Raw genomic sequence first — 12,319 nt, 5'->3', positions numbered from 1 at the left:
AATTTTGTGTGCAATTTCAGCGCTTGAATCAAAACCGGTCAGAGTTTTGCTAAAACTTCTTTTACCACGGTAGTTTTTTTCGTAGTTCTGGAAAAAAGATTCTAATTCGTTTGCAGGCCTAACGTATATTTTTTGATTAAATTGGGATCATTGATCACCTTTTAAGCCAACTACGAATTCAAAAATGCAGTGGTCATGGAATTCTCTTTCATAGAGTTGATAGTTTGTCCCCGGATCCTTGGCAATACTTGCTAAAACTGCTTTTACCTCCAATTGGTATTTGCTACCAAAAGACATTCCAGCAAATGTTTGCGCCAAACCAGTTGCTTCCATAAATCTTTTGGCAGTTTGCCAATCGCTTGAAACATTGCTGATCATATTTCGCATGTTTAGTCCGTTGATCAATGACAGATATGAACCTTGGGAGTTTGTGTGAATGGTACTGGACAATTTTTCTTTTCAAATAGCCACTTGATCCCAGAAGTATGACTCAAAACTCTTAAACCCACCAATTACAACTATTTGCTGGGATACAACTTCAAGGTCTAAATAACGCATTAACGCTCGGACAAGTATACTTCCGTGAAAACTATCACTTTCTGGTCGTTCAACGATTTGAAAGACAAATTTACCATGAGCGCCAAGACTGCTAACTAATTCTTTCAGCAACTCAGTTTTTTTGAGAAGTTTTAACTCTTCAATTGAAAGTTCCTGACCTTCTGAATAACGATTATCGTCGCCAATAAAAATTGCACCATGGGCGGCAAAATCTCAGGTTCGCAATGCCAAGACTTGCTCTTCAGTAAGGTCACCGATGTGTTTCTCGTAAGCAAAGTCCGTGAAAAGCTTGGCAAACTCTTTTTCCACTTTCTCACGAATGTTATTACGTTTTGCGTTACTTCAGTATCCCGTAACTGAAAGTGTTTCACTCATTAAATCACTTGAATTTTGTCATACGGTAACCCGCACAATAATGACACCGTATAGATCGTCAACTTTCTCAATAACTAGCCTAACTGAAGCATCTGACAAAATAGAATTAGGTAGGGTTTGCAGACCGAGTTTTTCAAAACTAACTTCCTCGTTAACAGAACCAATTTGACTCGGCAACTTGTTGTCGAGTGAAGTGCGGTCACGATTCTTATCAATGTAATTTAACAGGTTGATCAGCAGAGTTTTTCGATAATTGTCTAACTCTATTTTGTTTAGAAAGCCTTCAATGGTTAGACTTATTTCTGATGGATCTGCGTTGCCTGCGCTAATCTTGACAACCAAAACTAGCGTTCCGTTTTCGTCATTATATCTTTGCTAGGCCAAGTAGACCAAGGGTTTTATCAGAAGATGAGTCGAATTTTTTCTTAACTTCCGAAGGAAGCTCGTTTTGCAGAGTGGTTTCAGTTCAAAAATGTTCTCTCAGATGCTGAAGAACTCGCCCAATTTTAAGTTCGTTATCTTTGCGTTCCTTGGCTTCTTGTTCTTTATTTTTGTAGCCTCTAACGACAATTTTTCCTACCAGCGTTTCTTTTTTTTCAATGAGTACTCACACCCTACTAGAACTTTCAGGACGGATTCGATCAGCGGGTGTTTCGCGTTTTTTAGAAAGTAGAATCTCAATTTCTAATCAACCGTTTTCATCATCCACTTTTGTAACCGTTGTTTCCAAAATAAAATCTAGCACTATTGAAGTAGACACATCTGGCAAACCTAGTTCTTTAAAACTAAGTTTGTCACCCAGGGAAGCGATTTGACTTGGCAATTTGTTCTTAAGTGAAGTACGAATCTTGTTTTTTTCAATGTGGGTAAGGCAATTTTTCAATCGCGAGTTTATCTCTTCTCTTCCCTTTGTCGTTAGGTAACCTTTGATTGTGAAGTGGTATTCTCTTTCAATGGAGCCCAGCGCGATTTTCATTACAAGTGTTAATGTCCCGGCATTGTCGTCAAATCAAATAAGATCTGACATTCTACCTTCACGTAACCTAACACCGGCGGGTGCAAAAATATGATCTGGAACTATTACACCAAAGAAATATCGAAGTTCTGACTCAGGTCCTTTTGGGAAACTTTCCCATCGCCATCGAAGACCGTTTAAAAATTTTTCACTAGTCTCTGAGGGAAGAATTTGTTCAAACCGTGTTTTCTTGTCTAATTTTTCCAATCGTTCAATGATGCTGTCCATCTTCTCACGATCCCATTTATCCCTACTATCCTTAGCTTGGAAGCCTTCAATGGTCAGACGTATTTCTGCTGGAGCGGCGTTGCCTGCGCTAATCTTGACAACCAAAACTAGCGTTCCGTTTTCATCGCTAATCTGCTCNAACTTGAGTGGGCGAGTAAACTAACTTAAATGGCCTCTTAACCCTAGTCAGCAATTTTTGGAGCACCAAACTCTCAGTTGGTTTTTGACCGGGAGCGAGAAAATCAACCAGTCAAAGCTGACTGTCTTTGACCACGATTAAAAAACGCTTGGCCGAGTAAGTCCGGAAATCGAAGGCTAGTGTGTCCACTAGTTTAAATTTTACTCCTCAGCCCGCTCGGTGACAATCTCCAAAGTCATCATTCCTTGCGCGGTTTTAACTTCCAAAAGCAAGATGGAAGATCCAACGTGAAAATGGTGGCTTTGGCTTAACCAGGCCGCTAGTTTCTCAAGAGCGCTTTTTTTAGAAACCTCCGATAGAAGTGCGCTATTTTGAATCGCCGCGCTTAAGTCTTGCTCTAGACTAGCTTGACTGAGCGCGTGAATTCCGTCGGCTTTGGTTTGCACTTTGGCGTTTAAAGTCAGATCAACGTGCGGAGCACAGCTGATTATTTGGGCCGGTAAACAGAAGCTGCTCGCCAGCATGAATGTCCCTGTAAAAAGTTTCTTCATGCCGATAGTTTAACTTATTCTGCCGGTATTTTTACAAAAATTGTAATTTAAACGCTAAGGTCAAGCAGACCAACCTGAAAATTAAGCGACTAAATTAATCGTCAGTTTGGGAAGGCCAACAAAAAAATCGCCTTAACAAAGCAAAAACAAAGACTGGTCGCGTTAGTCTTTGTTTTTCTGCTTAGATTTTTCCCAAGTTTCGTGAGAAACAGGAGCGGTTGGTTTTTGGTAAACGAGTTCGTAGTAAATTAGACCGGCCACAATCGGAAAAACCGCGGTTGAAGTTGCGACAACTAAGATCGTTTTAGCAAACTTTTTCACTTGTAGCCTCCTTACTAATGTAATTATTATACCATAAAAAATTAGAAAGAACTTGTTAAATTCACAATTCTTGAACAAAGCCCCAAATAAAAAACTGCCTTTCGGCAGCGAGCAGAACCCTCAAAACTGAATAGCTTCAAATCAATCTTTTATCTAAACTTAGCGTTAAATTTTTCAATTATTAGTACTGGTTAGCTCAATATGTCACCATACTTAAACACCCAGCCTATCAACCTCATAGTCCATAAGGAATTTCAAGGAGTGCTCATCTTGAAAGAGGCTTCCCGCTTAGATGCCTTCAGCGGTTATCCTTTCCGTACTTAGCTACCCAGCTATGCCCCGGGCGGGACAACTGGAACACTAGTGGTACGTCCGTTCCGGTCCTCTCGTACTAGGAACAGCTTTTCTCAACACTCCAACGCCCACAGCAGATAGGGACCGAACTGTCTCACGACGTTCTGAACCCAGCTCGCGTACCGCTTTAATTGGCGAACAGCCAAACCCTTGGAACCGACTCCAGCTCCAGGATGCGATGAGCCGACATCGAGGTGCCAAACCTCCCCGTCGATGTGATCTCTTGGGGGAGATTAGCCTGTTATCCCCGGAGTAACTTTTATCCGTTGAGCGACGACCCTTCCACACGGAATCGCCGGATCACTAAGTCCTGCTTTCGCACCTGCTCGACATGTGTGTCTCGCAGTCAAGCACCCTTTTACCTTTACGCTCTACATATGGTTTCCGACCATATTGAGGGTACCTTTGAACGCCTCCGTTACCTTTTAGGAGGCGACCGCCCCAGTCAAACTACCCACCACGCACTGTCTCCCTTTTGGATAACAAAAGTGGGTTAGAATCCCAATTAAACAAGGGTGGTATTTCAAGGGTGACTCCACGTTGACTAGCGTCAACGCTTCAAAGTCTCCCACCTATCCTACACATGTTTAACCAGAATCCAATACGAAGTTGTAGTAAAGCTTCACGGGGTCTTTTCGTCTTGCTGCGGGAAAACGGCGTTCTCACCGTTACCATAATTTCACCGAGTCCATTGTTGAGACAGTTGAGAGATCGTTACGCCTTTCGTGCAGGTCACCAATTAAGTGACAAGGAATTTCGCTACCTTAGAACCGTTATAGTTACAGCTGCCGTTCACCCGGGCTTCATATCAATGCTTCGTCGTATTTTAATTTTTGACTAACAAATCAACTTAACCTTCGGGCACTGGGCAGGCGTCACCCCCTATACATCGTCTTACGACTTAGCAGAGAGCTATGTTTTTGGTAAACAGTCGCCCCTCACATTTCCTGTGGCTCACCGAAGTGAGCGCCCCTTCTTGCGAACTTACGGGGTAATTTTGCAGAGTTCCTTAACAATGGTTATCTCGCTCGCCTTAGAATACTCATCTTGGGGACGTGTGTCCGTTCTCGGTACGGGCTCACACGCGATTAAAGTTAGAAGTTTTTCTTGGAAGTTTGGAATCGCTTAATTCGGTACTTGCCTAGACTTTCCCTATGCATCGTAACTCACGGTTACGCCGTGCGGATTTGCCTACACGACCCACTAATTACTTGCCCTAGAATCCGTTAACTAGTAAAGTTATCCTGCTTCGTCACTCCATCACTCGCGCGGAGGTACAAGAATATCAACTTGTTGTCCATCGACTACGCCTTTCGGCCTCGCCTTAGGTCCCGACTAACCCTGGGTGGACGAACCTGCCCCAGGAAACCTTCCCCAATAGGCGTCAAGGATTCTCACCTTGAATCGTTACTCATACCGGCATTCTCACTTCTAACCGCTCCATCAGTCCTCACGGTCTGACTTCAGCGCAGATTAGAACGCTCCCCTAACGTACCCGTAGGTACCCGTAGCTTCGGTATTGTGCTTAGTCCCGTTACATTTTGGGCACAAAATTTCTTGACTAGTGAGCAATTACGCACTCTTTAAATGATGGCTGCTTCTAAGCCAACATCCTAGTTGTTTGAGAAACTTCACCACCTTTTTCACTTAGCACAATTTAGGGACCTTAGCTGACGATCTGGGTTGTTTCCCTCGCGACTACGGGACTTATCTTCCATAGTCCGACTGCATGGCAATCCGTTACGGCATTCGGAGTTTGATTATGGTCAGTACCTCTAGGTGAGGCCATCCCACATTCAGTGCTCTACCTCCGTAACTTAACACCACACGCTAGCCCTCAAGCTATTTCGGGGAGAACCAGCTATATCGAGGTTCGATTGGAATTTCACCGCTAACCACAGGTCATCCAAGCACTTTTCAGCGTACTCTGGTTCGGTCCTCCACATGGAGTTACCCATGCTTCAACCTGCCCATGGTTAGATCACCTCGTTTCGGGTCTATGCCAACATACTAATCGCCCTATTCAGACTCGATTTCTCTACGGCTCCGCTTTTTACCACTTAACCTCGCATGCTAACATAACTCGCCGGTCCATCCTGCAAGATGTACGCCATCACACATTAACGTGCTCTGACTACTTGTAGGCTCTTTGGTTTCAGAATCTATTTCACTCCCCCTCCGGGGTTCTTTTCACCTTTCCCTCACGGTACTAGTTCGCTATCGGTGTCTAATGAGTATTTAGTCTTACCGGGTGGTCCCGGCTGGTTCAGACAAGGTTTCACGTGCCCCGCCCTACTCAGGGTACGACTAGGAGGTTGATAAATTTCGGTTACGGGGCTTTCACCCTCTCTGGCGGAGCTTTCCAACTCCTTCTCCTATCCATCAACTTTTTGACTCCGTGCTAGTCGCCCTACAACCCCGCCAAAATGACGGTTTGGACTATTCCGCTTTCGCTCGCCACTACTTACGGAATCACTTTTGTTTTCTCTTCCTCTAGCTACTAAGATGTTTCAATTCGCTAGGTATCGCTTTGTTCACCTATGGATTCAGTGAACAATTCTCAGAGATTAATCTGAGAGGGTTGCCCCATTCGGAAATTCCCGTTTCATAGCCTATGTCCGGCTCTACGAGACTTATCGCAGGTTATCACGTCCTTCATCGCCTATTAGACCCAAGGCATCCACCAAAAGCCCTTATTTAAATTTAAAGCCTATTGTTTAGTATTGCCGCGAGCCAAACTTTTACGCTCAGCTCTCGGCGAGATGATTTTATGTTTATCTTAGACGAAAAACTTTAGTTTTTGTGTTGTCTAAAGATTTACTTGCTATTCAGTTTTCAAAGAACTTTTTCTTGTTGAGAAAACTAACTTTAAATGAGCAAAGTTCGCTGTTTAGTGGCTTTCTTGAAGATGATTGAACCGCTAAACTAGAACTAAGATTAGTAATCTCGTTCTCCATTATACACGATTAAATCGGGGGTAAATTGAGAAAATTAGGTTTATTTTTTAGAAAATGACCTAATCTATCTCTACCTTAATCGCTAGCGGGGGTCACAGGCAATTTCAATCGTTAATCTCTGGTCTTAAAGTTGGTTTGGGAGTTAGTAACAAAAAAGAATCTCTCCGAGCGAGAGATCCTTTGGAATAGAACTTTCAAAACTGAATATAAACGTAGCCATGACACTCTAGTTAGATTTGTTTGTGAGATCAATTACTAACCAAAGATTTGTTGAATGTGTGTGATCTTGACGATCAAGATCGATTTGTACTCCGTAGAAAGGAGGTGATCCATCCCCACGTTCTCGTAGGGATACCTTGTTACGACTTCACCCCAGTCATCGGTCCTACCTTAGGCGGCGATCTCCGAAGTTAATCTACCGACTTTGGGTATTACCAACTCCCATGGTGTGACGGGCGGTGTGTACAAGACCCGAGAACGTATTCACCGTAGTATGTCTGACCTACGATTACTAGCGATTCCGACTTCATGAAGTCGAGTTGCAGACTTCAATCCGAACTGAGACAAGTTTTCCAGTTTTGCTCCACGTCACCGTATTGCTTCTCTTTGTACTTGCCATTGTAGCACGTGTGTCGCCCCACTCGTAAGAGGCATGATGACCTGACGTCGTCCTCGCCTTCCTCCGGGTTACCCCGGCGGTCTCCCTAGAGTGCTCAACTAAATGTTAGTAACTAAGGATGAGGGTTGCGCTCGTTACAGGACTTAACCTAACATCTCACGACACGAGCTGACGACAGCCATGCACCACCTGTCACTTGGTTAACCTCCGCTATATCTCTATAGCATTGCCAAGGATGTCAAGAGTGGGTAAGGTTCTTCGCGTAGCTTCGAATTAAACCACATGCTCCACCGCTTGTGCGGGTCCCCGTCAATTCCTTTAAGTTTCACTCTTGCGAGCATACTACTCAGGCGGCTCGTTTAACGTGTTAACTGCGCTAGTGACTCTGCCACCAACTAACGAGCATCGTTTACGGCGTGGACTACTAGGGTATCTAATCCTATTTGCTCCCCACGCTTTCGTCCCTCAGTGTCAGTGCATGACCAGTTAGTTGCCTTCGCCATTGGTGTTCTTCCATATATCTACGCATTCCACCGCTTCACATGGAGTTCCACTAACCTCTTCATGACTCTAGTATGCTAGTATCCAAAGCGGACTAAAGTTGAGCTTTAGGCTTTAACTCTAGACTTAACATACCACCTACGAACGCTTTACGCCCAATAAATCCGGATAACGCTTGCACCCTATGTATTACCGCGACTGCTGGCACATAGTTTGCCGGTGCTTTCTGGTGAGGTACCGTCAAACCGGAGGCATTTCCTCCCCCGGCTGTTCTTCCCTCACAACAGCAGTTTACAATCCTAAGACCTTCATCCTGCACGCTGTGTCGCTCCATCAAGCTTTCGCTCATTGTGGAAAATTCCCTGCTGCTGCCTTCCGTAGAAGTCTAGGCCGTATCTCAATCCTAGTGTGGCGGATCAGCTTCTCAACCCCGCTATACATCATCGGCTTGGTAGGCCTTTACCCTACCAACTACCTAATGTAGCGCACCCCCATCTCTAGGCGGAGCAAACGCTCCTTTGATTAAAGTCCCATGCGAGACAATAACATATTCGGTATTAGCCGGAGTTTCCTCCAGTTATCCCAATCCTAAAGGCAGGTTAGGTACGTGTTACTCACCCATTTGCCGCTAAGTACAAGTACTTCGCACGACATGCATGCATTAGGCACACAGCCAGCGTTCATCCTGAGCCAGGATCAAACTCTCGTTAAAAATTGACGATCATGGTGTTTATATCCAGTTTTCAAAGAACTAAAAAAGTGTTTAAGAACCGCTCGGACTCCTAAAAAATTAAAGAAGACCAACCTTGGTTTCCGCTCACGCGGAACTAACTAGATCCAATCGGTTCAAGTGAAATTATACAAGAAAAAATAAGTTTTAAAACCTTATTTACGCGGAAAAAATCGCTAATTTAGCCTTATTAAGCGCTTTAGATTTGAAAATAGTCGCGCGGATCGCGTAAATCGTACTTACCACGCGGAGCAAAGTTGTGCGAACCAGTCCCAGCTGGAATTTTGTGACCGACAATCACGTTCTCTTTCAGCCCTTCCAAATAGTCAACTTTGTTGGCTATCGCGGCGTGAACTAAAACGGATGGCGTTTCTTGGTAAGAAGCAGCGGCCAAGAACGATTCAGAGAGCAGCGGAATTTTTTTAGCTCCGTTAATGACCACCTCTCCGAAGGCTGGTTTTTTGCCTTGACTGATTAACTGAGCGTTAACTTGCCGGTAGGCGTGACTGTCAACTAGTGAACCAACAAAAAAGTCGGAATCACCTTGTTCGCTAATCAAGATTTTCATTAAGAACTGGCGCACGATAATTTCAATGTACTTATCAGCAATCGCGATCCCCTGCATGCGGTAAAGTTTTTGAATTTCCTTGAGAATGTAATTTTGAACCGCCTTAGTTCCGGCAATTTCCAGCAGTTCGTTCAAAATAATCGGTCCCTCAACTAGTTTTTGCCCCGGACGCACGACTTGTTTGCGTTTGACGCGAATCCGCCGGTTAGCGCTGGCAAATTGGTACTGGTAAGTTTGGGGAGTTTCTAGTTCGGTCGTCTCAACTTCGATCACAGTCACGCCCGAATCTTTTTCGTGGTTATGAATGCTAGTTACGATTCCGTGGGTTTTGGAAATAATCGCTTTATCTTCCCAAACATCCTTGGTGGTGTCAATTAACTGCATCAGACGCGAGAAGCCGCCGGTAATGTCTTGCACGCCGGCCACGCCGCCGGTGTGAAATGTTTGCATCGTTAGTTGAGTACCCGGTTCACCGATTGATTGGGCAGCAACGACTCCGACTGGTTCGCCGATCTCGACTACCCGGTTTGTTGCCAAGTCTTTTCCATAGCATTTTTGACAAACTCCGTTGCGAGTTTGGCAACCAAAAATCGAACGAATTTCCACTTCTTTGTGTTTCGCCTTAACAATCTCGTCAGCGACCTTGGCGTCAATTAGCTGCTGGGCGTCAATGATTAAGTTACCCTTAGCATCGTGAATCGGTTTGTTGGTAAAACGCCCAACTACGCGCTCAGCTAGAGAAACGATGACCGACTGGGTTTGCGTTTCAACTAGATCTTTGACCAGGGCGCCGATGTCAGATCCGCAATCAACTTCGCGAACGACGATGTTTTGAGCCACATCGACTAGACGCCGGGTTAAGTAACCGGAGTTAGACGTGTTAAGCGCGGTGTCGGTCAGACCTTTCCGAGCACCGTGGGTAGAGGAGTAGAATTCGTAGGCCGTTAGTCCCTCTAAGAAAGAAGATTTAACTGGCACTTCAATCGTGGAGCGAACCACAACTTGGTTTTTAACGTAACCCCGCCGCATCTTCTTACTGTTTGACATCAGACCCCTTAGTCCGGCAAACTGAACAAAGTTGGACATGTTTCCGCGGGCACCGGACTTCATAATCATGAAGATCGGGTTGGCCGGGTGCTGGTCCATGATGTTAGTTAGATCTTTTTGAATATCGTCTTTAATTTGGGACCATTTTTCAATTGCCAATTTGTACCGTTCATCGTTAGTGATCACGCCCTGGTTGTACATTTTCCAAAGCGAATTAACGTACTGATCGCCCTCTTTAATTTTGGCGCCCTTAATTGGCGATTGCATGATGTCCGAAGCTGACATTGTCACGCCCGAAACAGTTGAGTATTTAAACCCTAACTCTTTCAAGTTGTCCAAAATCTTAGCGACTCCGTTGGTGTAATCAAACCAAACTTTTTCAAGCAACTCAACTTTCTCGTCCAGTTCAAAAATGCGCTCAACGCCTTGGTTTTGCAAAGTGATCCGGCGGTTAATCTCTTCAAAACGTTGGCGTAAAATTAGCGACAAAGTCTGAGCGTGGACATGGTTAAGTTGGCGGGAATTGAAATCTTTCAACTCCGCGAAAAGCATGACAGTATCGTAGTAATTGCCGACGTGAACTTGTTTAATCACTTGGGCCAAATCTTCCTTACTGATCGCTGAAACGTACTTGTCAAACACGTAACGCACAATCTTGGCAATGTCTTTTTTAGCGAGCGGTGCTTGGGTCGGCAACTCGCGAATGTACTGACGTAAATCAGTGCCAAAGCGAACTACGTACGGGTTAGCACGCTGGTAGATGTCAAAAATGCTGTTGTCAAAAATAAAGTCAAAACTAGTTGGGAACGCTTGGTTAAAAATGAACTTACCAACCGAGGCAATTAAGTAGGACTTTTCATCGTAGTGGTTGAAAAGCGATTGCTTTTGTCCGGCCTCAAGCGGCAGAGCCACCCGGGCAGCCAAGTCAATGTGGCCCTGACCGTAAGCTTTGATCATCTCATCGTAAGAGCGGTAAAAATTACCCTCTCCGCGGGCGCCGGCTTTCTCCTGAGTTAAGTAGTAGAGTCCTAGCACCATGTCTTGGGAGGGGTTGATAATCGGTTCACCGTCTTTGGGACCGAGAATGTTTTTGTTAGCCAGCATCAACTCGCGCGCCTCGCGGACAGCTTCGGGTGCGATCGTCACGTGCACTGCCATCTGGTCGCCGTCAAAGTCAGCGTTAAAGGCCGTGGTTACCAGCGGGTGGAGCATGATCGCTTTTCCGCGGACTAAAACGGGTTCAAAAGCTTGGATGGAAAGACGGTGCAGTGTTGGTGCCCGGTTAAGCAGAACGACTTTACCTTTAATTGCTTGCTCAACAAAAGGTCAAATGCGGTTATCTTGCTCCTCGACTAGTTTTTTAGCGCCTTTAATCGAACTGGCCACCGAGTGGTTAACCAGCCGCTGGATAATTCATGGTTCAAAAAGTTTGGCAGCCATTTGACGCGGAATACCAACCTGGTGCATTTTTAATTCCGGTCCGACCACGATCACCGAACGACCCGAGTAATCCACCCGCTTACCGAGTAAGTTTTGGCGGAAACGACCTTTTTTGCCCGACAGAGAATCAGAAAGCGACTTCAGCGGACGGTTATCCTTAGACATGACCGGTGAAGGTTTTTTGCGACTGTTATCAATTAACGCATCGATTGCTTCTTGGAGCATGCGCAGTTCGTTTTGAATAATCAAAATCGGGGCGTCGTTTTCCTGCCATTTTTTCAGACGGTTGTTCCGAATGATAATCCGGCGGTACAAGTCGTTAATGTCAGAGGTCGAGTGGCGACCGCCGTCAATTTGAATCAGCGGACGTAGGTCAGCCGGAATAATCGGCAAGTTGTAAATGATCATTGACGTTAGATCTTGACCTGATTTATAGAATTTGTTAAGTACATCAAGACGTTTGTAAAGTTTGGAACGCTGCTGAACTAGTCCCGAGTACCAACTTTCGTTCTCCTTGATTTCGCGCGAAATGCGGGTGATTTGCGATTTAACGCGGCGAATCGAATTTTTAAGGTCGAAGTTTTTGAGTAGGTATTCAATCGCTTTAGCACCGGTGCTAATTTTGGCTTCGGAATACTCGTGAATAATTTCGTTGAGTTCGTAAAAGTCAACCCCGTAATCTTGACCGAGTTTAGAACTGGCGGTTTGCTCAAGGTCTTCAATCGAAGCGCTAATTTCGTCGTAAGCATCGCTGCCCGGCTCAAAGCGTTCGCGCAATTCCAGCAGTGCTTTGCGGTAAATTACCGCCGCCTGGTTAATTTCAATGATTTTGTTTTTCGGTAAAGCTTTCAGACCATCGGATTCAAGCACGATGTGGGAACGGAAGTAGATGATGTTTTCGATTTGACGGCGGGAG

The 12,319-nt window shown here is 45.0% G+C and overlaps 1 protein-coding gene and 1 pseudogene across 1 annotated transcript; both read right to left on the bottom strand.

Moving 5' to 3' along the window:
- Window positions 1–6,775: 6,775 nt before the first annotated feature.
- On the bottom strand, window positions 6,776–8,377 carry LOC111615087 (annotated as a pseudogene).
- Window positions 8,378–8,547: 170 nt separating this feature from the next.
- Window positions 8,548–12,213, bottom strand: LOC111615086 (DNA-directed RNA polymerase subunit beta'-like; the record flags this gene model as incomplete). Its single annotated transcript, XM_023356475.1, is given in 1 exon segment — window positions 8,548–12,213. A coding segment is annotated over 1 exon segment (3,666 nt), but the record flags the coding sequence as incomplete, so codon positions are not given.
- Window positions 12,214–12,319: the final 106 nt, after the last annotated feature.

Source organism: Centruroides sculpturatus, unplaced genomic scaffold (genome assembly GCF_000671375.1).
Source record: "Centruroides sculpturatus isolate CEXI.00-Female unplaced genomic scaffold, Cexi_2.0 scaffold2384, whole genome shotgun sequence".
In the NCBI taxonomy this organism is placed as follows: Eukaryota; Metazoa; Arthropoda; class Arachnida; order Scorpiones; family Buthidae; genus Centruroides; species Centruroides sculpturatus.
Note: the sequence above shows the minus strand (reverse complement) of the source record. Positions and strands in the feature narration are given on the sequence as shown.